Source organism: Oncorhynchus mykiss, chromosome 26 (genome assembly GCF_013265735.2).
Source record: "Oncorhynchus mykiss isolate Arlee chromosome 26, USDA_OmykA_1.1, whole genome shotgun sequence".
Lineage (NCBI taxonomy): Eukaryota > Metazoa > Chordata > Actinopteri > Salmoniformes > Salmonidae > Oncorhynchus > Oncorhynchus mykiss.
The window spans coordinates 40,245,075-40,268,371 of record NC_048590.1 but is presented as its reverse complement, the minus strand read 5'-3'; the positions used below and the strand labels follow the sequence as shown (position 1 = coordinate 40,268,371).

The following is a 23,297-nucleotide window of genomic DNA, read 5'->3' as shown; positions in this document are numbered from 1 at the left end:
TCCCCTCAGGAAAAGGGGACCACAAAAAAGACTTTGAAAAGAGATATAAAAAACAGCCCTCAATGAGTATCATTAACTAAAAAGGCCATTAACAACTGTATACAAGCAAAATTACAAGCATAACTTTTTTATCAGTAGTGGTCTGTCATCTAATATTTCTAAATGTATGAACAGTTCAGGTGATTATCTCTGTCCAACAAATGTCAGTATTTATCTTTGAAATGTCTGCCTTCTATTATGCAATGTGTATTTCAAAAAATATTGTCACATTATTAATTATTGAAAGATTATATTAAAACTTAAACAAACAACAAAAACAATTATATATGATAAAAATAACCTATCTGTATCTCATAAACAAGAAAAGTAAATGTGAGTCTGTGTGTCTGTCATTTAGTGTCTGTATTTCAGTGAGAGAGTTCTTGATGAATAAACCCCATATCCCTGCCTCCCAATCTCTTCCTCCCACAGACAAGCCTGTGTCTTCTCTCCAGCTGTGACTGCGATGGAGGAGGTGTCTCTGAGAGTGCTGCCAATGGACCCAGCAGACCGGGGAACCCAGAGGGTCAGACTGGGCCCAGGGCTGATGTCCTCCCTGGGGTTGGGGCTGGGCTCTCCTGTTCTGGTGGCTCTGTCTGGAGGGTCCTGTCTCTGTACTGCCTGGCCCAGGCCTGACCTGGCTGACGGATTCATACAGATAGACATGAAATGTTGTTCTTCAAATCTTATCTTAAACAAAGCTACACCCACACACCTCAGCCTACCCCTAACCCCCAGCCCTAACCCTAGCCCCAGCTCTAGCCCACTTCCCCCCAGCCCATGCCTAAGTCCTAGTCTCACCCCAGTCTCCTGCCCCAAGCTGAAAGGCATCCGAATAACAGTGGTGGTTCACAGTGTGGAGTTCCGGAAAACCACCCCTCCCAGTTTCATCCATGAACTAGTGAAGGACATGCTGAAAGGGACATATGTCCACCAGAAGCACGTGATAGATGTGAGTGACTATGACACGGACATTAAACTGATCGTCATTGAGAGCCTGAACCCAGAGTCCACCGTGACTGGTTTGGTTACATCTAAGACAGGGGTGGAAATAACGGGGACGAGGACCCTCCGGTATTACAGAGGACAGCTCCAGGAGCAGCCCAAGGTCCTGCTGGGAGGACTGGAAGAGGTGAGGACCCAGGAAGAGGCTGCTTCTCAATAATCTACAGTGACGTCTTCTCCTGTCCTCCTTCTCAATAGTCATTTTCAATTGTCACATGTGACTCAGTAGGTGAAAGCAATATGGACTCTAGGATGCCTCTTGAATCTTTTTTCTCTTCTCCTGAAGTCTTCAGTTAGTCAGTGGAGTTGGAGGAGAGGAGACAAGTGGAGGAAGTCACTGTAGACTATTGAGGTGGAGAGAAAGATTCTTCAGTGTCTATAATCATGTCTTCATTGTCTGCGATTCCAGGTGTCAGCGTCTCTGAGAGAGATGTTGCACCTGCCTCTGCAGTACCCTGCTACCCTGGGCTCCCTGGGTCTCTCCTGCCCCAGAGGAGTGCTCCTTGCTGGGCCGCCGGGGGTCGGAAAGACCCTGCTGGTCCGCTGCCTGGTGGGGGAGGTGGGGGCCAGCCTGATCACAGTCAGAGGACCAGAGGTAAGAGGACATATATATACACACATATAAACATGAACGCACACACAGTCACATAGATATGCATGCACATACACACACAGTATTACACAACACACACTTGAATACTTGCTTACTTGAAGCTAGATTTACCCAGCCTTCTTACATATGTTGTTTAGCTTGTTTGCTCGATGTTACACAATACACACACATACTGGCTGAATGTAATAGGACTTTACCTTGCCTCCTCCACACCCCAGGTAGTGGGGTCTCGGCCAGGGGAAAGTGAGGAGAGGTTGCGGGCGGTGTTTGGTCGGGCGCGGGCAGCGGCAGAGGAAGGGCCTTGTGTGTTGTTCCTGGATGAGCTGGACTCTCTCTGTCCCAGACGGATTGGATCCTCCGCACCCGAGAACCGGCTGGTCGCTCAACTGCTCACGCTCATGGACGGCATGGACCAATCAGATCGCTTCCTCATCGTAGGAGCCACTAATCAGCCGGACAGCTTGGACCCGGCGCTACGGAGGCCCGGGAGGTTCGACAGAGAGGTGACTTAATGTTGTTATTCAAACTTAATTCAAAGCAGAAAGTTCCACAGAAGGCACAGTAATGAGTGTGTTGGTCTGTTCAGTAACATTCTATCCTGTGCCTGTTGCCTCCAGGCAGTCATTGGTGCAGCAGTAGTTATCCATCCTGTCTGTTATGTTTCCTCTCTCTCTGTTGTCCAGGTGGTTATCGGTGCCCCCACAGCACAGCAGTAGTTATCCATCCTGTCTGTAATGTTTCCTCTCTCTCTGTTGTCCAGGTGGTTATCGGTGCCCCCACAGCACAGCAGTAGTTATCCATCCTGTCTGTAATGTTTCCTCTCTCTCTGTTGTCCAGGTGGTTATCGGTGCCCCCACAGCACAGCAGTAGTTATCCATCCTGTCTGTTACGTTTCCTCTCTCTGTTGTCCAGGTGGTTATCGGTGCCCCCACAGCACAGCAGTAGTTATCCATCCTGTCTGTTATGTTTCCTCTCTCTCTCTCTCTGTTGTCCAGGTGGTTATCGGTGCCCCCACAGCACAGCAGTAGTTATCCATCCTGTCTGTAATGTTTCCTCTCTCTCTCTCTGTTGTCCAGGTGGTTATCGGTGCCCCCACAGCACAGCAGTAGTTATCCATCCTGTCTGTTATGTTTCCTCTCTCTGTTGTCCAGGTGGTTATCGGTGCCCCACAGCACAGCAGTAGTTATCCATCCTGTCTGTTATGTTTCCTCTCTCTCTCTCTGTTGTCCAGGTGGTTATCGGTGCCCCCACAGCACAGCAGTAGTTATCCATCCTGTCTGTTATGTTTCCTCTCTCTCTCTCTGTTGTCCAGGTGGTTATCGGTGCCCCCACAGCACAGCAGTAGTTATCCATCCTGTCTGTTATGTTTCCTCTCTCTCTGTTGTCCAGTTGGTTATCGGTGCCCCCACAGCACAGCAGTAGTTATCCATCCTGTCTGTTATGTTTCCTCTCTCTGTTGTCCAGGTGGTTATCGGTGCCCCACAGCACAGCAGTAGTTATCCATCCTGTCTGTTATGTTTCCTCTCTCTCTCTGTTGTCCAGTTGGTTATCGGTGCCCCCACAGCACAGCAGTAGTTATCCATCCTGTCTGTAATGTTTCCTCTCTCTCTCTCTGTTGTCCAGGTGGTTATCAGTGCCCCCACAGCACAGCAGTAGTTATCCATCCTGTCTGTTATGTTTCCTCTCTCTCTCTCTGTTGTCCAGGTGGTTATCGGTGCCCCCACAGCACAGCAGTAGTTATCCATCCTGTCTGTTATGTTTCCTCTCTCTCTGTTGTCCAGGTGGTTATCAGTGCCCCACAGCACAGCAGTAGTTATCCATCCTGTCTGTTATGTTTCCTCTCTCTCTGTTGTCCAGGTGGTTATCGATGCCCCCACAGCACAGCAGTAGTTATCCATCCTGTCTGTAATGTTTCCTCTCTCTCTCTCTGTTGTCCAGGTGGTTATCGGTGCCCCCACAGCACAGCAGTAGTTATCCATCCTGTCTGTAATGTTTCCTCTCTCTCCCTCTCTGTTGTCCAGTTGGTTATCGGTGCCCCCACAGCACAGCAGTAGTTATCCATCCTGTCTGTTATGTTTCCTCTCTCTCTGTTGTCCAGGTGGTTATCGGTGCCCCCACAGCACAGCAGTAGTTATCCATCCTGTCTGTTATGTTTCCTCTCTCTCTCTGTTGTCCAGGTGGTTATCGGTGCCCCCACAGCACAGCCGTAGTTATCCATCCTGTCTGTTATGTTTCCTCTCTCTCCCTCTCTGTTGTCCAGTTGGTTATCGGTGCCCCCACAGCACAGCAGTAGTTATCCATCCTGTCTGTTATGTTTCCTCTCTCTCTCTGTTGTCCAGTTGGTTATCGGTGCCCCCACAGCACAGCAGTAGTTATCCATCCTGTCTGTTATGTTTCCTCTCTCTCTGTTGTCCAGGTGGTTATCGGTGCCCCCACAGCACAGCAGTAGTTATCCATCCTGTCTGTTATGTTTCCTCTCTCTCTGTTGTCCAGGTGGTTATCGGTGCCCCCACAGCACAGCAGTAGTTATCCATCCTGTCTGTTATGTTTCCTCTCTCTCTGTTGTCCAGGTGGTTATCGGTGCCCCCACAGCACAGCAGTAGTTATCCATCCTGTCTGTTATGTTTCCTCTCTCTCTGTTGTCCAGGTGGTTATCGGTGCCCCCACAGCACAGCAGTAGTTATCCATCCTGTCTGTTATGTTTCCTCTCTCTCTGTTGTCCAGGTGGTTATCGGTGCCCCCACAGCACAGCAGTAGTTATCCATCCTGTCTGTTATGTTTCCTCTCTCTCCCTCTCTGTTGTCCAGGTGGTTATCGGTGCCCCCACAGCACAGCAGTAGTTATCCATCCTGTCTGTTATGTTTCCTCTCTCTGTTGTCCAGGTGGTTATCGGTGCCCCCACAGCACAGCAGTAGTTATCCATCCTGTCTGTTATGTTTCCTCTCTCTCTGTTGTCCAGGTGGTTATCGGTGCCCCCACAGCACAGCAGTAGTTATCCATCCTGTCTGTTATGTTTCCTCTCTCTCTCTCTGTTGTCCAGGTGGTTATCGGTGCCCCCACAGCACAGCAGTAGTTATCCATCCTGTCTGTTATGTTTCCTCTCTCTCTGTTGTCCAGGTGGTTATCGGTGCCCCCACAGCACAGCAGTAGTTATCCATTCTGTCTGTTATGTTTCCTCTCTCTCTGTTGTCCAGGTGGTTATCGGTGCCCCCACAGCACAGCAGTAGTTATCCATCGTGTCTGTTATGTTTCCTCTCTCTCTCTGTTGTCCAGGTGGTTATCGGTGCCCCCACAGCACAGCAGTAGTTATCCATCCTGTCTGTAATGTTTCCTCTCTCTCTCTCTGTTGTCCAGGTGGTTATCGATGCCCCCACAGCACAGCAGTAGTTATCCATCCTGTCTGTTATGTTTCCTCTCTCTCTCTCTCTGTTGTCCAGGTGGTTATCGGTGCCCCCACAGCACAGCAGTAGTTATCCATCCTGTCTGTTATGTTTCCTCTCTCTCTGTTGTCCAGGTGGTTATCGGTGCCCCCACAGCACAGCAGTAGTTATCCATCCTGTCTGTTATGTTTCCTCTCTCTCTGTTGTCCAGGTGGTTATCGGTGCCCCCACAGCACAGCAGTAGTTATCCATCCTGTCTGTTATGTTTCCTCTCTCTCTGTTGTCCAGGTGGTTATCGATGCCCCCACAGCACAGCAGTAGTTATCCATCCTGTCTGTTATGTTTCCTCTCTCTCTCTGTTGTCCAGGTGGTTATCGGTGCCCCCACAGCACAGCAGTAGTTATCCATCCTGTCTTATGTTTCCTCTCTCTCTCTGTTGTCCAGGTGGTTATCGGTGCCCCCACAGCACAGCAGTAGTTATCCATCCTGTCTGTAATGTTTCCTCTCTCTCTCTCTGTTGTCCAGGTGGTTATCGGTGCCCCCACAGCACAGCAGTAGTTATCCATCCTGTCTGTAATGTTTCCTCTCTCTCTCTCTCTGTTGTCCAGTTGGTTATCGGTGCCCCCACAGCACAGCAGTAGTTATCCATCCTGTCTGTAATGTTTCCTCTCTCTCTCTCTGTTGTCCAGGTGGTTATCGGTGCCCCCACAGCACAGCAGTAGTTATCCATCCTGTCTGTTATGTTTCCTCTCTCTCCCTCTCTGTTGTCCAGGTGGTTATCGGTGCCCCCACAGCACAGCAGTAGTTATCCATCCTGTCTGTTATGTTTCCTCTCTCTCTGTTGTCCAGGTGGTTATCGATGCCCCCACAGCACAGCAGTAGTTATCCATCCTGTCTGTTATGTTTCCTCTCTCTCTGTTGTCCAGGTGGTTATCGGTGCCCCCACAGCACAGCAGTAGTTATCCATCCTGTCTGTTATGTTTCCTCTCTCTCTGTTGTCCAGGTGGTTATCGGTGCCCCCACAGCACAGCAGTAGTTATCCATTCTGTCTGTTATGTTTCCTCTCTCTCTGTTGTCCAGGTGGTTATCGGTGCCCCCACAGCACAGCAGTAGTTATCCATCCTGTCTGTTATGTTTCCTCTCTCTCTCTGTTGTCCAGGTGGTTATCGGTGCCCCCACAGCACAGCAGTAGTTATCCATCCTGTCTGTAATGTTTCCTCTCTCTCTCTCTGTTGTCCAGGTGGTTATCGATGCCCCCACAGCACAGCAGTAGTTATCCATCCTGTCTGTTATGTTTCCTCTCTCTCTCTCTCTGTTGTCCAGGTGGTTATCGGTGCCCCCACAGCACAGCAGTAGTTATCCATCCTGTCTGTTATGTTTCCTCTCTCTCTGTTGTCCAGGTGGTTATCGGTGCCCCCACAGCACAGCAGTAGTTATCCATCCTGTCTGTTATGTTTCCTCTCTCTCTGTTGTCCAGGTGGTTATCGGTGCCCCCACAGCACAGCAGTAGTTATCCATCCTGTCTGTTATGTTTCCTCTCTCTCTGTTGTCCAGGTGGTTATCGATGCCCCCACAGCACAGCAGTAGTTATCCATCCTGTCTGTTATGTTTCCTCTCTCTCTCTGTTGTCCAGGTGGTTATCGGTGCCCCCACAGCACAGCAGTAGTTATCCATCCTGTCTTATGTTTCCTCTCTCTCTCTGTTGTCCAGGTGGTTATCGGTGCCCCCACAGCACAGCAGTAGTTATCCATCCTGTCTGTAATGTTTCCTCTCTCTCTCTCTGTTGTCCAGGTGGTTATCGGTGCCCCCACAGCACAGCAGTAGTTATCCATCCTGTCTGTAATGTTTCCTCTCTCTCTCTCTCTGTTGTCCAGTTGGTTATCGGTGCCCCCACAGCACAGCAGTAGTTATCCATCCTGTCTGTAATGTTTCCTCTCTCTCTCTCTGTTGTCCAGGTGGTTATCGGTGCCCCCACAGCACAGCAGTAGTTATCCATCCTGTCTGTTATGTTTCCTCTCTCTCCCTCTCTGTTGTCCAGGTGGTTATCGGTGCCCCCACAGCACAGCAGTAGTTATCCATCCTGTCTGTTATGTTTCCTCTCTCTCTGTTGTCCAGGTGGTTATCGATGCCCCCACAGCACAGCAGTAGTTATCCATCCTGTCTGTTATGTTTCCTCTCTCTCTGTTGTCCAGGTGGTTATCGGTGCCCCCACAGCACAGCAGTAGTTATCCATCCTGTCTGTTATGTTTCCTCTCTCTCTGTTGTCCAGGTGGTTATCGATGCCCCCACAGCACAGCAGTAGTTATCCATCCTGTCTGTAATGTTTCCTCTCTCTCTCTCTGTTGTCCAGGTGGTTATCGGTGCCCCCACAGCACAGCAGTAGTTATCCATCCTGTCTGTTATGTTTCCTCTCTCTCCCTCTCTGTTGTCCAGGTGGTTATCGGTGCCCCCACAGCACAGCAGTAGTTATCCATCCTGTCTGTTATGTTTCCTCTCTCTCTGTTGTCCAGGTGGTTATCGATGCCCCCACAGCACAGCAGTAGTTATCCATCCTGTCTGTTATGTTTCCTCTCTCTCTGTTGTCCAGGTGGTTATCGGTGCCCCCACAGCACAGCAGTAGTTATCCATCCTGTCTGTTATGTTTCCTCTCTCTCTCTCTGTTGTCCAGGTGGTTATCGGTGCCCCCACAGCACAGCAGTAGTTATCCATCCTGTCTGTTATGTTTCCTCTCTCTCTGTTGTCCAGGTGGTTATCGGTGCCCCCACAGCACAGCAGTAGTTATCCATTCTGTCTGTTATGTTTCCTCTCTCTCTGTTGTCCAGGTGGTTATCGGTGCCCCCACAGCACAGCAGTAGTTATCCATCGTGTCTGTTATGTTTCCTCTCTCTCTCTGTTGTCCAGGTGGTTATCGGTGCCCCCACAGCACAGCAGTAGTTATCCATCCTGTCTGTAATGTTTCCTCTCTCTCTCTCTGTTGTCCAGGTGGTTATCGATGCCCCCACAGCACAGCAGTAGTTATCCATCCTGTCTGTTATGTTTCCTCTCTCTCTCTCTCTGTTGTCCAGGTGGTTATCGGTGCCCCCACAGCACAGCAGTAGTTATCCATCCTGTCTGTTATGTTTCCTCTCTCTCTGTTGTCCAGGTGGTTATCGGTGCCCCCACAGCACAGCAGTAGTTATCCATCCTGTCTGTTATGTTTCCTCTCTCTCTGTTGTCCAGGTGGTTATCGGTGCCCCCACAGCACAGCAGTAGTTATCCATCCTGTCTGTTATGTTTCCTCTCTCTCTGTTGTCCAGGTGGTTATCGATGCCCCCACAGCACAGCAGTAGTTATCCATCCTGTCTGTTATGTTTCCTCTCTCTCTCTGTTGTCCAGGTGGTTATCGGTGCCCCCACAGCACAGCAGTAGTTATCCATCCTGTCTTATGTTTCCTCTCTCTCTCTGTTGTCCAGGTGGTTATCGGTGCCCCCACAGCACAGCAGTAGTTATCCATCCTGTCTGTAATGTTTCCTCTCTCTCTCTCTGTTGTCCAGGTGGTTATCGGTGCCCCCACAGCACAGCAGTAGTTATCCATCCTGTCTGTAATGTTTCCTCTCTCTCTCTCTCTGTTGTCCAGTTGGTTATCGGTGCCCCCACAGCACAGCAGTAGTTATCCATCCTGTCTGTAATGTTTCCTCTCTCTCTCTCTGTTGTCCAGGTGGTTATCGGTGCCCCCACAGCACAGCAGTAGTTATCCATCCTGTCTGTTATGTTTCCTCTCTCTCCCTCTCTGTTGTCCAGGTGGTTATCGGTGCCCCCACAGCACAGCAGTAGTTATCCATCCTGTCTGTTATGTTTCCTCTCTCTCTGTTGTCCAGGTGGTTATCGATGCCCCCACAGCACAGCAGTAGTTATCCATCCTGTCTGTTATGTTTCCTCTCTCTCTGTTGTCCAGGTGGTTATCGGTGCCCCCACAGCACAGCAGTAGTTATCCATCCTGTCTGTTATGTTTCCTCTCTCTCTGTTGTCCAGGTGGTTATCGGTGCCCCCACAGCACAGCAGTAGTTATCCATTCTGTCTGTTATGTTTCCTCTCTCTCTGTTGTCCAGGTGGTTATCGGTGCCCCCACAGCACAGCAGTAGTTATCCATCCTGTCTGTTATGTTTCCTCTCTCTCTCTGTTGTCCAGGTGGTTATCGGTGCCCCCACAGCACAGCAGTAGTTATCCATCCTGTCTGTAATGTTTCCTCTCTCTCTCTCTGTTGTCCAGGTGGTTATCGATGCCCCCACAGCACAGCAGTAGTTATCCATCCTGTCTGTTATGTTTCCTCTCTCTCTCTCTCTGTTGTCCAGGTGGTTATCGGTGCCCCCACAGCACAGCAGTAGTTATCCATCCTGTCTGTTATGTTTCCTCTCTCTCTGTTGTCCAGGTGGTTATCGGTGCCCCCACAGCACAGCAGTAGTTATCCATCCTGTCTGTTATGTTTCCTCTCTCTCTGTTGTCCAGGTGGTTATCGGTGCCCCCACAGCACAGCAGTAGTTATCCATCCTGTCTGTTATGTTTCCTCTCTCTCTGTTGTCCAGGTGGTTATCGATGCCCCCACAGCACAGCAGTAGTTATCCATCCTGTCTGTTATGTTTCCTCTCTCTCTCTGTTGTCCAGGTGGTTATCGGTGCCCCCACAGCACAGCAGTAGTTATCCATCCTGTCTTATGTTTCCTCTCTCTCTCTGTTGTCCAGGTGGTTATCGGTGCCCCCACAGCACAGCAGTAGTTATCCATCCTGTCTGTAATGTTTCCTCTCTCTCTCTCTGTTGTCCAGGTGGTTATCGGTGCCCCCACAGCACAGCAGTAGTTATCCATCCTGTCTGTAATGTTTCCTCTCTCTCTCTCTCTGTTGTCCAGTTGGTTATCGGTGCCCCCACAGCACAGCAGTAGTTATCCATCCTGTCTGTAATGTTTCCTCTCTCTCTCTCTGTTGTCCAGGTGGTTATCGGTGCCCCCACAGCACAGCAGTAGTTATCCATCCTGTCTGTTATGTTTCCTCTCTCTCCCTCTCTGTTGTCCAGGTGGTTATCGGTGCCCCCACAGCACAGCAGTAGTTATCCATCCTGTCTGTTATGTTTCCTCTCTCTCTGTTGTCCAGGTGGTTATCGATGCCCCCACAGCACAGCAGTAGTTATCCATCCTGTCTGTTATGTTTCCTCTCTCTCTGTTGTCCAGGTGGTTATCGGTGCCCCCACAGCACAGCAGTAGTTATCCATCCTGTCTGTTATGTTTCCTCTCTCTCTGTTGTCCAGGTGGTTATCGATGCCCCCACAGCACAGCAGTAGTTATCCATCCTGTCTGTAATGTTTCCTCTCTCTCTCTCTGTTGTCCAGGTGGTTATCGGTGCCCCCACAGCACAGCAGTAGTTATCCATCCTGTCTGTTATGTTTCCTCTCTCTCCCTCTCTGTTGTCCAGGTGGTTATCGGTGCCCCCACAGCACAGCAGTAGTTATCCATCCTGTCTGTTATGTTTCCTCTCTCTCTGTTGTCCAGGTGGTTATCGATGCCCCCACAGCACAGCAGTAGTTATCCATCCTGTCTGTTATGTTTCCTCTCTCTCTGTTGTCCAGGTGGTTATCGGTGCCCCCACAGCACAGCAGTAGTTATCCATCCTGTCTGTTATGTTTCCTCTCTCTCTGTTGTCCAGGTGGTTATCGGTGCCCCCACAGCACAGCAGTAGTTATCCATCCTGTCTGTTATGTTTCCTCTCTCTCTGTTGTCCAGTTGGTTATCGGTGCCCCCACAGCACAGCAGTAGTTATCCATCCTGTCTGTTATGTTTCCTCTCTCTCTCTCTGTTGTCCAGGTGGTTATCGGTGCCCCCACAGCACAGCAGTAGTTATCCATCCTGTCTGTTATGTTTCCTCTCTCTCCCTCTCTGTTGTCCAGGTGGTTATCGATGCCCCCACAGCACAGCAGTAGTTATCCATCCTGTCTGTTATGTTTCCTCTCTCTCTCTCTCTGTTGTCCAGTTGGTTATCGGTGCCCCCACAGCACAGCAGTAGTTATCCATCCTGTCTGTAATGTTTCCTCTCTCTCTCTCTGTTGTCCAGTTGGTTATCGGTGCCCCCACAGCACAGCAGTAGTTATCCATCCTGTCTGTAATGTTTCCTCTCTCTCTCTCTGTTGTCCAGGTGGTTATCGGTGCCCCCACAGCACAGCAGTAGTTATCCATCCTGTCTGTTATGTTTCCTCTCTCTCTCTCTCTGTTGTCCAGGTGGTTATCGATGCCCCCACAGCACAGCAGTAGTTATCCATCCTGTCTGTTATGTTTCCTCTCTCTCTGTTGTCCAGGTGGTTATCGGTGCCCCCACAGCACAGCAGTAGTTATCCATCCTGTCTGTTATGTTTCCTCTCTCTCTGTTGTCCAGGTGGTTATCGATGCCCCCACAGCACAGCAGTAGTTATCCATCCTGTCTGTAATGTTTCCTCTCTCTCTCTCTGTTGTCCAGGTGGTTATCGGTGCCCCCACAGCACAGCAGTAGTTATCCATCCTGTCTGTTATGTTTCCTCTCTCTCCCTCTCTGTTGTCCAGGTGGTTATCGGTGCCCCCACAGCACAGCAGTAGTTATCCATCCTGTCTGTTATGTTTCCTCTCTCTCTGTTGTCCAGGTGGTTATCGATGCCCCCACAGCACAGCAGTAGTTATCCATCCTGTCTGTTATGTTTCCTCTCTCTCTGTTGTCCAGGTGGTTATCGGTGCCCCCACAGCACAGCAGTAGTTATCCATCCTGTCTGTTATGTTTCCTCTCTCTCTGTTGTCCAGGTGGTTATCGATGCCCCCACAGCACAGCAGTAGTTATCCATCCTGTCTGTTATGTTTCCTCTCTCTCTCTCTGTTGTCCAGGTGGTTATCGGTGCCCCCACAGCACAGCAGTAGTTATCCATCCTGTCTGTAATGTTTCCTCTCTCTCTCTCTGTTGTCCAGTTGGTTATCGGTGCCCCCACAGCACAGCAGTAGTTATCCATCCTGTCTGTAATGTTTCCTCTCTCTCTCTCTGTTGTCCAGGTGGTTATCGGTGCCCCCACAGCACAGCAGTAGTTATCCATCCTGTCTGTTATGTTTCCTCTCTCTCCCTCTCTGTTGTCCAGGTGGTTATCGGTGCCCCCACAGCACAGCAGTAGTTATCCATCCTGTCTGTAATGTTTCCTCTCTCTCTCTGTCGTCCAGGTGGTTATCGGTGCCCCCACAGCACAGCAGTAGTTGTCCATCCTGTCTGTAATGTTTCCTCTCTCTCCCTCTCTGTTGTCCAGGTGGTTATCGGTGCCCCCACAGCACAGCAGTAGTTGTCCATCCTGTCTGTTATGTTTCCTCTCTCTCTGTTGTCCAGGTGGTTATCGGTGCCCCCACAGCACAGCAGTAGTTGTCCATCCTGTCTGTTATGTTTCCTCTCTCTGTTGTCCAGTTGGTTATCGGTGCCCCCACAGCACAGCAGTAGTTATCCATCCTGTCTGTTATGTTTCCTCTCTCTCTCTCTGTTGTCCAGGTGGTTATCAGTGCCCCCACAGCACAGCAGTAGTTATCCATCGTGTCTGTAATGTTTCCTCTCTCTCTCTCTGTTGTCCAGGTGGTTATCAGTGCCCCCACAGCACAGCAGTAGTTATCCATCCTGTCTGTTATGTTTCCTCTCTCTCTCTCTGTTGTCCAGGTGGTTATCGGTGCCCCCACAGCACAGCAGTAGTTATCCATCCTGTCTGTAATGTTTCCTCTCTCTCTCTGTTGTCCAGTTGGTTATCAGTGCCCCCACAGCACAGCAGTAGTTATCCATCGTGTCTGTTATGTTTCCTCTCTCTCTCTGTTGTCCAGGTGGTTATCGGTGCCCCCACAGCACAGCAGTAGTTATCCATCCTGTCTGTTATGTTTCCTCTCTCTCTCTGTGTTGTCCAGGTGGTTATCGGTGCCCCCACAGCACAGCAGTAGTTATCCATCCTGTCTGTAATGTTTCCTCTCTCTCTGTTGTCCAGGTGGTTATCGGTGCCCCCACAGCACAGCAGTAGTTATCCATCCTGTCTGTTATGTTTCCTCTCTCTCTCTCTCTGTTGTCCAGGTGGTTATCGGTGCCCCCACAGCACAGCAGTAGTTATCCATCCTGTCTGTTATGTTTCCTCTCTCTCTCTGTTGTCCAGTTGGTTATCGGTGCCCCCACAGCACAGCAGTAGTTATCCATCCTGTCTGTTATGTTTCCTCTCTCTCTGTTGTCCAGGTGGTTATCGGTGCCCCCACAGCACAGCAGTAGTTATCCATCCTGTCTGTTATGTTTCCTCTCTCTCTCTGTTGTCCAGGTGGTTATCGGTGCCCCCACAGCACAGCAGTAGTTATCCATCCTGTCTGTTATGTTTCCTCTCTCTGTTGTCCAGTTGGTTATCGGTGCCCCCACAGCACAGCAGTAGTTATCCATCCTGTCTGTTATGTTTCCTCTCTCTCTCTCTGTTGTCCAGGTGGTTATCGGTGCCCCCACAGCACAGCAGTAGTTATCCATCCTGTCTGTTATGGTTCCTCTCTCTCCCTCTCTGTTGTCCAGTTGGTTATCGGTGCCCCCACAGCACAGCAGTAGTTATCCATCCTGTCTGTTATGTTTCCTCTCTCTCTGTTGTCCAGGTGGTTATCGGTGCCCCCACAGCACAGCAGTAGTTATCCATCCTGTCTGTTATGTTTCCTCTCTCTCTCTCTGTTGTCCAGGTGGTTATCGGTGCCCCCACAGCACAGCAGTAGTTATCCATCGTGTCTGTTATGTTTCCTCTCTCTCTGTTGTCCAGGTGGTTATCGGTGCCCCCACAGCACAGCAGTAGTTATCCATCCTGTCTGTTATGTTTCCTCTCTCTCCCTCTCTGTTGTCCAGGTGGTTATCGGTGCCCCCACAGCACAGCAGTAGTTATCCATCCTGTCTGTTATGTTTCCTCTCTCTCTGTTGTCCAGCTGGTTATCGGTGCCCCCACAGCACAGCAGTAGTTATCCATCCTGTCTGTTATGTTTCCTCTCTCTCTCTCTGTTGTCCAGGTGGTTATCGGTGCCCCCACAGCACAGCAGTAGTTATCCATCCTGTCTGTTATGTTTCCTCTCTCTCCCTCTCTGTTGTCCAGGTGGTTATCGGTGCCCCCACAGCACAGCAGTAGTTATCCATCCTGTCTGTTATGTTTCCTCTCTCTGTTGTCCAGGTGGTTATCGGTGCCCCCACAGCACAGCAGTAGTTATCCATCCTGTCTGTTATGTTTCCTCTCTCTCTCTGTTGTCCAGGTGGTTATCGGTGCCCCCACAGCACAGCAGTAGTTATCCATCCTGTCTGTTATGTTTCCTCTCTCTGTTGTCCAGGTGGTTATCGGTGCCCCCACAGCACAGCAGTAGTTATCCATCGTGTCTGTTATGTTTCCTCTCTCTCTCTGTTGTCCAGGTGGTTATCGGTGCCCCCACAGCGCAGCAGTAGTTATCCATCCTGTCTGTTATGTTTCCTCTCTCTCTCTCTCTGTTGTCCAGGTGGTTATCGGTGCCCCCACAGCACAGCAGTAGTTATCCATCCTGTCTGTTATGTTTCCTCTCTCTCTGTTGTCCAGGTGGTTATCGGTGCCCCCACAGCACAGCAGTAGTTATCCATCCTGTCTGTTATGTTTCCTCTCTCTCCCTCTCTGTTGTCCAGGTGGTTATCGGTGCCCCCACAGCACAGCAGTAGTTATCCATCCTGTCTGTTATGTTTCCTCTCTCTGTTGTCCAGGTGGTTATCGGTGCCCCCACAGCACAGCAGTAGTTATCCATCCTGTCTGTAATGTTTCCTCTCTCTCTCTCTGTTGTCCAGGTGGTTATCGATGCCCCCACAGCACAGCAGTAGTTATCCATCCTGTCTGTTATGTTTCCTCTCTCTCTCTCTCTGTTGTCCAGGTGGTTATCGGTGCCCCCACAGCACAGCAGTAGTTATCCATCCTGTCTGTTATGTTTCCTCTCTCTCTCTCTGTTGTCCAGGTTGTTATCGGTGCCCCCACAGCACAGCAGTAGTTATCCATCCTGTCTGTAATGTTTCCTCTCTCTCTCTGTCGTCCAGGTGGTTATCGGTGCCCCCACAGCACAGCAGTAGTTGTCCATCCTGTCTGTAATGTTTCCTCTCTCTCCCTCTCTGTTGTCCAGGTGGTTATCGGTGCCCCCACAGCACAGCAGTAGTTGTCCATCCTGTCTGTTATGTTTCCTCTCTCTCTGTTGTCCAGGTGGTTATCGGTGCCCCCACAGCACAGCAGTAGTTATCCATCCTGTCTGTTATGTTTCCTCTCTCTGTTGTCCAGTTGGTTATCGGTGCCCCCACAGCACAGCAGTAGTTATCCATCCTGTCTGTTATGTTTCCTCTCTCTCTCTCTGTTGTCCAGGTGGTTATCGGTGCCCCCACAGCACAGCAGTAGTTATCCATCCTGTCTGTTATGGTTCCTCTCTCTCCCTCTCTGTTGTCCAGTTGGTTATCGGTGCCCCCACAGCACAGCAGTAGTTATCCATCCTGTCTGTTTTATGTTTCCTCTCTCTCTGTTGTCCAGGTGGTTATCGGTGCCCCCACAGCACAGCAGTAGTTATCCATCCTGTCTGTTATGTTTCCTCTCTCTCTGTTGTCCAGGTGGTTATCGGTGCCCCCACAGCACAGCAGTAGTTATCCATCCTGTCTGTTATGTTTCCTCTCTCTCTCTCTGTTGTCCAGGTGGTTATCGGTGCCCCCACAGCACAGCAGTAGTTATCCATCCTGTCTATTATGTTTCCTCTCTCTCCCTCTCTGTTGTCCAGGTGGTTATCGGTGCCCCCACAGCACAGCAGTAGTTATCCATCCTGTCTGTTATGTTTCCTCTCTCTGTTGTCCAGGTGGTTATCGGTGCCCCCACAGCACAGCAGTAGTTATCCATCCTGTCTGTTATGTTTCCTCTCTCTCTCTGTTGTCCAGGTGGTTATCGGTGCCCCCACAGCACAGCAGTAGTTATCCATCCTGTCTGTTATGTTTCCTCTCTCTGTTGTCCAGGTGGTTATCGGTGCCCCCACAGCACAGCAGTAGTTATCCATCGTGTCTGTTATGTTTCCTCTCTCTCTCTGTTGTCCAGTTGGTTATCGGTGCCCCCACAGCGCAGCAGTAGTTATCCATCCTGTCTGTAATGTTTCCTCTCTCTCTCTCTGTTGTCCAGGTGGTTATCGATGCCCCCACAGCACAGCAGTAGTTATCCATCCTGTCTGTTATGTTTCCTCTCTCTCTCTCTCTCTGTTGTCCAGGTGGTTATCGGTGCCCCCACAGCACAGCAGTAGTTATCCATCCTGTCTGTTATGTTTCCTCTCTCTCTCTCTGTTGTCCAGGTTGTTATCGGTGCCCCCACAGCACAGCAGTAGTTATCCATCCTGTCTGTAATGTTTCCTCTCTCTCTCTCTGTCGTCCAGGTGGTTATCGGTGCCCCCACAGCACAGCAGTAGTTGTCCATCCTGTCTGTAATGTTTCCTCTCTCTCCCTCTCTGTTGTCCAGGTGGTTATCGGTGCCCCCACAGCACAGCAGTAGTTGTCCATCCTGTCTGTTATGTTTCCTCTCTCTCTGTTGTCCAGGTGGTTATCGGTGCCCCCACAGCACAGCAGTAGTTATCCATCCTGTCTGTTATGTTTCCTCTCTCTGTTGTCCAGTTGGTTATCGGTGCCCCCACAGCACAGCAGTAGTTATCCATCCTGTCTGTTATGTTTCCTCTCTCTCTCTCTGTTGTCCAGGTGGTTATCAGTGCCCCCACAGCACAGCAGTAGTTATCCATCGTGTCTGTAATGTTTCCTCTCTCTCTCTGTGTTGTCCAGGTGGTTATCGGTGCCCCCACAGCACAGCAGTAGTTATCCATCCTGTCTGTTATGTTTCCTCTCTCTCTCTCTCTGTTGTCCAGGTGGTTATCGGTGCCCCCACAGCACAGCAGTAGTTATCCATCCTGTCTGTTATGTTTCCTCTCTCTCTCTGTTGTCCAGTTGGTTATCGGTGCCCCCACAGCACAGCAGTAGTTATCCATCCTGTCTGTTATGTTTCCTCTCTCTCTGTTGTCCAGGTGGTTATCGGTGCCCCCACAGCACAGCAGTAGTTATCCATCCTGTCTGTTATGTTTCCTCTCTCTCTCTGTTGTCCAGGTGGTTATCGGTGCCCCCACAGCACAGCAGTAGTTATCCATCCTGTCTGTTATGTTTCCTCTCTCTGTTGTCCAGTTGGTTATCGGTGCCCCCACAGCACAGCAGTAGTTATCCATCCTGTCTGTTATGTTTCCTCTCTCTCTCTCTGTTGTCCAGGTGGTTATCGGTGCCCCCACAGCACAGCAGTAGTTATCCATCCTGTCTGTTATGGTTCCTCTCTCTCCCTCTCTGTTGTCCAGTTGGTTATCGGTGCCCCCACAGCACAGCAGTAGTTATCCATCCTGTCTGTTATGTTTCCTCTCTCTCTGTTGTCCAGGTGGTTATCGGTGCCCCCACAGCACAGCAGTAGTTATCCATCCTGTCTGTTATGTTTCCTCTCTCTCTCTCTGTTGTCCAGGTGGTTATCGGTGCCCCCACAGCACAGCAGTAGTTATCCATCGTGTCTGTTATGTTTCCTCTCTCTCTGTTGTCCAGGTGGTTATCGGTGCCCCCACAGCACAGCAGTAGTTATCCATCCTGTCTGTTATGTTTCCTCTCTCTCCCTCTCTGTTGTCCAGGTGGTTATCGGTGCCCCCACAGCACAGCAGTAGTTATCCATCCTGTCTGTTATGTTTCCTCTCTCTCTGTTGTCCAGCTGGTTATCGGTGCCCCCACAGCACAGCAGTAGTTATCCATCCTGTCTGTTATGTTTCCTCTCTCTCTCTCTGTTGTCCAGGTGGTTATCGGTGCCCCCACAGCACAGCAGTAGTTATCCATCCTGTCTGTTATGTTTCCTCTCTCTCCCTCTCTGTTGTCCAGGTGGTTATCGGTGCCCCCACAGCACAGCAGTAGTTATCCATCCTGTCTGTTATGTTTCCTCTCTCTGTTGTCCAGGTGGTTATCGGTGCCCCCACAGCACAGCAGTAGTTATCCATCCTGTCTGTTATGTTTCCTCTCTCTCTCTGTTGTCCAGGTGGTTATCGGTGCCCCCACAGCACAGCAGTAGTTATCCATCCTGTCTGTTATGTTTCCTCTCTCTGTTGTCCAGGTGGTTATCGGTGCCCCCACAGCACAGCAGTAGTTATCCATCGTGTCTGTTATGTTTCCTCTCTCTCTCTGTTGTCCAGGTGGTTATCGGTGCCCCCACAGCGCAGCAGTAGTTATCCATCCTGTCTGTTATGTTTCCTCTCTCTCTCTCTCTGTTGTCCAGGTGGTTATCGGTGCCCCCACAGCACAGCAGTAGTTATCCATCCTGTCTGTTATGTTTCCTCTCTCTCTGTTGTCCAGGTGGTTATCGGTGCCCCCACAGCACAGCAGTAGTTATCCATCCTGTCTGTTATGTTTCCTCTCTCTCCCTCTCTGTTGTCCAGGTGGTTATCGGTGCCCCCACAGCACAGCAGTAGTTATCCATCCTGTCTGTTATGTTTCCTCTCTCTGTTGTCCAGGTGGTTATCGGTGCCCCCACAGCACAGCAGTAGTTATCCATCCTGTCTGTAATGTTTCCTCTCTCTCTCTCTGTTGTCCAGGTGGTTATCGATGCCCCCACAGCACAGCAGTAGTTATCCATCCTGTCTGTTATGTTTCCTCTCTCTCTCTCTCTGTTGTCCAGGTGGTTATCGGTGCCCCCACAGCACAGCAGTAGTTATCCATCCTGTCTGTTATGTTTCCTCTCTCTCTCTCTGTTGTCCAGGTTGTTATCGGTGCCCCCACAGCACAGCAGTAGTTATCCATCCTGTCTGTAATGTTTCCTCTCTCTCTCTGTCGTCCAGGTGGTTATCGGTGCCCCCACAGCACAGCAGTAGTTGTCCATCCTGTCTGTAATGTTTCCTCTCTCTCCCTCTCTGTTGTCCAGGTGGTTATCGGTGCCCCCACAGCACAGCAGTAGTTGTCCATCCTGTCTGTTATGTTTCCTCTCTCTCTGTTGTCCAGGTGGTTATCGGTGCCCCCACAGCACAGCAGTAGTTATCCATCCTGTCTGTTATGTTTCCTCTCTCTGTTGTCCAGTTGGTTATCGGTGCCCCCACAGCACAGCAGTAGTTATCCATCCTGTCTGTTATGTTTCCTCTCTCTCTCTCTGTTGTCCAGGTGGTTATCGGTGCCCCCACAGCACAGCAGTAGTTATCCATCCTGTCTGTTATGGTTCCTCTCTCTCCCTCTCTGTTGTCCAGTTGGTTATCGGTGCCCCCACAGCACAGCAGTAGTTATCCATCCTGTCTGTTTTATGTTTCCTCTCTCTCTGTTGTCCAGGTGGTTATCGGTGCCCCCACAGCACAGCAGTAGTTATCCATCCTGTCTGTTATGTTTCCTCTCTCTCTGTTGTCCAGGTGGTTATCGGTGCCCCCACAGCACAGCAGTAGTTATCCATCCTGTCTTATGTTTCCTCTCTCTCTGTTGTCCAGGTGGTTATCGGTGCCCCCACAGCACAGCAGTAGTTATCCATCCTGTCTGTTATGTTTCCTCTCTCTCTCTCTGTTGTCCAGGTGGTTATCGGTGCCCCCACAGCACAGCAGTAGTTATCCATCCTGTCTATTATGTTTCCTCTCTCTCCCTCTCTGTTGTCCAGGTGGTTATCGGTGCCCCCACAGCACAGCAGTAGTTATCCATCCTGTCTGTTATGTTTCCTCTCTCTGTTGTCCAGGTGGTTATCGGTGCCCCCACAGCACAGCAGTAGTTATCCATCCTGTCTGTTATGTTTCCTCTCTCTCTCTGTTGTCCAGGTGGTTATCGGTGCCCCCACAGCACAGCAGTAGTTATCCATCCTGTCTGTTATGTTTCCTCTCTCTGTTGTCCAGGTGGTTATCGGTGCCCCCACAGCACAGCAGTAGTTATCCATCGTGTCTGTTATGTTTCCTCTCTCTCTCTGTTGTCCAGTTGGTTATCGGTGCCCCCACAGCGCAGCAGTAGTTATCCATCCTGTCTGTAATGTTTCCTCTCTCTCTCTCTGTTGTCCAGGTGGTTATCGATGCCCCCACAGCACAGCAGTAGTTATCCATCCTGTCTGTTATGTTTCCTCTCTCTCTCTCTCTCTGTTGTCCAGGTGGTTATCGGTGCCCCCACAGCACAGCAGTAGTTATCCATCCTGTCTGTTATGTTTCCTCTCTCTCTCTCTGTTGTCCAGGTTGTTATCGGTGCCCCCACAGCACAGCAGTAGTTATCCATCCTGTCTGTAATGTTTCCTCTCTCTCTCTGTCGTCCAGGTGGTTATCGGTGCCCCCACAGCACAGCAGTAGTTGTCCATCCTGTCTGTAATGTTTCCTCTCTCTCCCTCTCTGTTGTCCAGGTGGTTATCGGTGCCCCCACAGCACAGCAGTAGTTGTCCATCCTGTCTGTTATGTTTCCTCTCTCTCTGTTGTCCAGGTGGTTATCGGTGCCCCCACAGCACAGCAGTAGTTATCCATCCTGTCTGTTATGTTTCCTCTCTCTGTTGTCCAGTTGGTTATCGGTGCCCCCACAGCACAGCAGTAGTTATCCATCCTGTCTGTTATGTTTCCTCTCTCTCTCTCTGTTGTCCAGGTGGTTATCAGTGCCCCCACAGCACAGCAGTAGTTATCCATCGTGTCTGTAATGTTTCCTCTCTCTCTCTCTGTTGTCCAGGTGGTTATCAGTGCCCCTACAGCACAGCAGTAGTTATCCATCCTGTCTGTTATGTTTCCTCTCTCTCTGTTGTCCAGGTGGTTATCGGTGCCCCCACAGCACAGCAGTAGTTATCCATCCTGTCTGTAATGTTTCCTCTCTCTCTCTGTTGTCCAGGTGGTTATCAGTGCCCCCACAGCACAGCAGTAGTTATCCATCCTGTCTGTTATGTTTCCTCTCTCTCTCTCTGTTGTCCAGGTGGTTATCGGTGCCCCCACAGCACAGCAGTAGTTATCCATCCTGTCTGTTATGTTTCCTCTCTCTCTCTCTGTTGTCCAGGTGGTTATCGGTGCCCCCACAGCACAGCAGTAGTTATCCATCCTGTCTGTTATGTTTCCTCTCTCTCTCTGTTGTCCAGGTGGTTATCGGTGCCCCCACAGCACAGCAGTAGTTATCCATCCTGTCTGTTATGTTTCCTCTCTCTCTCTCTCTGTTGTCCAGGTGGTTATCGGTGCCCCCACAGCACAGCAGTAGTTATCCATCCTGTCTGTTATGTTTCCTCTCTCTCTCTGTTGTCCAGTTGGTTATCGGTGCCCCCACAGCACAGCAGTAGTTATCCATCCTGTCTGTTATGTTTCCTCTCTCTCTGTTGTCCAGTTGGTTATCGGTGCACCCACAGCACAGCAGTAGTTATCCTTCCTGTCTGTTATGTTTCCTCTCTCTCTCTCTGTTGTCCAGGTGGTTATCGGTGCCCCCACAGCACAGCAGTAGTTATCCATCCTGTCTGTTATTGTTCCTCTCTCTCCCTCTCTGTTGTCCAGTTGGTTATCGGTGCCCCCACAGCACAGCAGTAGTTATCCATCCTGTCTGTTATGTTTCCTCTCTCTCTGTTGTCCAGGTGGTTATCGGTGCCCCCACAGCACAGCAGTAGTTATCCATCCTGTCTGTTATGTTTCCTCTCTCTCTGTTGTCCAGGTGGTTATCGGTGCCCCCACAGCACAGCAGTAGTTATCCATCCTGTCTGTTATGTTTCCTCTCTCTCTGTTGTCCAGGTGGTTATCGGTGCCCCCACAGCACAGCAGTAGTTATCCATCCTGTCTGTTATGTTTCCTCTCTCTCTCTCTGTTGTCCAGGTGGTTATCGGTGCCCCCACAGCACAGCAGTAGTTATCCATCCTGTCTGTTATGTTTCCTCTCTCTCCCTCTCTGTTGTCCAGGTGGTTATCGGTGCCCCCACAGCACAGCAGTAGTTATCCATCCTGTCTGTTATGTTTCCTCTCTCTGTTGTCCAGGTGGTTATCGGTGCCCCCACAGCACAGCAGTAGTTATCCATCCTGTCTGTTATGTTTCCTCTCTCTCTCTGTTGTCCAGGTGGTTATCGGTGCCCCCACAGCACAGCAGTAGTTATCCATCCTGTCTGTTATGTTTCCTCTCTCTCTCTCTCTGTTGTCCAGGTGGTTATCGGTGCCCCCACAGCACAGCAGTAGTTATCCATCCTGTCTGTTATGTTTCCTCTCTCTCTCTGTTGTCCAGTTGGTTATCGGTGCCCCCACAGCACAGCAGTAGTTATCCATCGTGTCTGTAATGTTTCCTCTCTCTCTCTCTGTTGTCCAGGTGGTTATCAGTGCCCCTACAGCACAGCAGTAGTTATCCATCCTGTCTGTTATGTTTCCTCTCTCTCTGTTGTCCAGGTGGTTATCGGTGCCCCCACAGCACAGCAGTAGTTATCCATCCTGTCTGTAATGTTTCCTCTCTCTCTCTGTTGTCCAGGTGGTTATCGGTGCCCCCACAGCACAGCAGTAGTTATCCATCCTGTCTGTTATGTTTCCTCTCTCTCTCTCTGTTGTCCAGGTGGTTATCGGTGCCCCCACAGCACAGCAGTAGTTATCCATCCTGTCTGTTATGTTTCCTCTCTCTCTCTGTTGTCCAGGTGGTTATCGGTGCCCCCACAGCACAGCAGTAGTTATCCATCCTGTCTGTTATGTTTCCTCTCTCTCTCTCTCTGTTGTCCAGGTGGTTATCGGTGCCCCCACAGCACAGCAGTAGTTATCCATCCTGTCTGTTATGTTTCCTCTCTCTCTCTGTTGTCCAGTTGGTTATCGGTGCCCCCACAGCACAGCAGTAGTTATCCATCCTGTCTGTTATGTTTCCTCTCTCTCTGTTGTCCAGTTGGTTATCGGTGCACCCACAGCACAGCAGTAGTTATCCTTCCTGTCTGTTATGTTTCCTCTCTCTCTCTCTGTTGTCCAGGTGGTTATCGGTGCCCCCACAGCACAGCAGTAGTTATCCATCCTGTCTGTTATTGTTCCTCTCTCTCCCTCTCTGTTGTCCAGTTGGTTATCGGTGCCCCCACAGCACAGCAGTAGTTATCCATCCTGTCTGTTATGTTTCCTCTCTCTCTGTTGTCCAGGTGGTTATCGGTGCCCCCACAGCACAGCAGTAGTTATCCATCCTGTCTGTTATGTTTCCTCTCTCTCTGTTGTCCAGGTGGTTATCGGTGCCCCCACAGCACAGCAGTAGTTATCCATCCTGTCTGTTATGTTTCCTCTCTCTCTGTTGTCCAGGTGGTTATCGGTGCCCCCAC

General features: G+C 50.3%; 1 protein-coding gene across 2 annotated transcripts in view; it reads left to right on the top strand.

Annotated features, from left to right (window-relative positions):
* LOC110506132 (spermatogenesis-associated protein 5-like protein 1) overlaps positions 1 to 23,297 on the top strand; it is a 56,441-nt gene that overhangs the window by 1,481 nt on the left and 31,663 nt on the right. For both annotated transcript variants that reach the window (XM_036964132.1, XM_036964133.1), the window contains exons 2-4: positions 472 to 1,171; positions 1,454 to 1,639; positions 1,876 to 2,160. In XM_036964132.1, coding sequence (XP_036820027.1) covers positions 506 to 1,171; positions 1,454 to 1,639; positions 1,876 to 2,160 — 1,137 coding nt within the window. In that variant the 5' untranslated portion in view covers positions 472 to 505. The remainder of the gene's footprint in view (positions 1 to 471; positions 1,172 to 1,453; positions 1,640 to 1,875; positions 2,161 to 23,297) is intronic.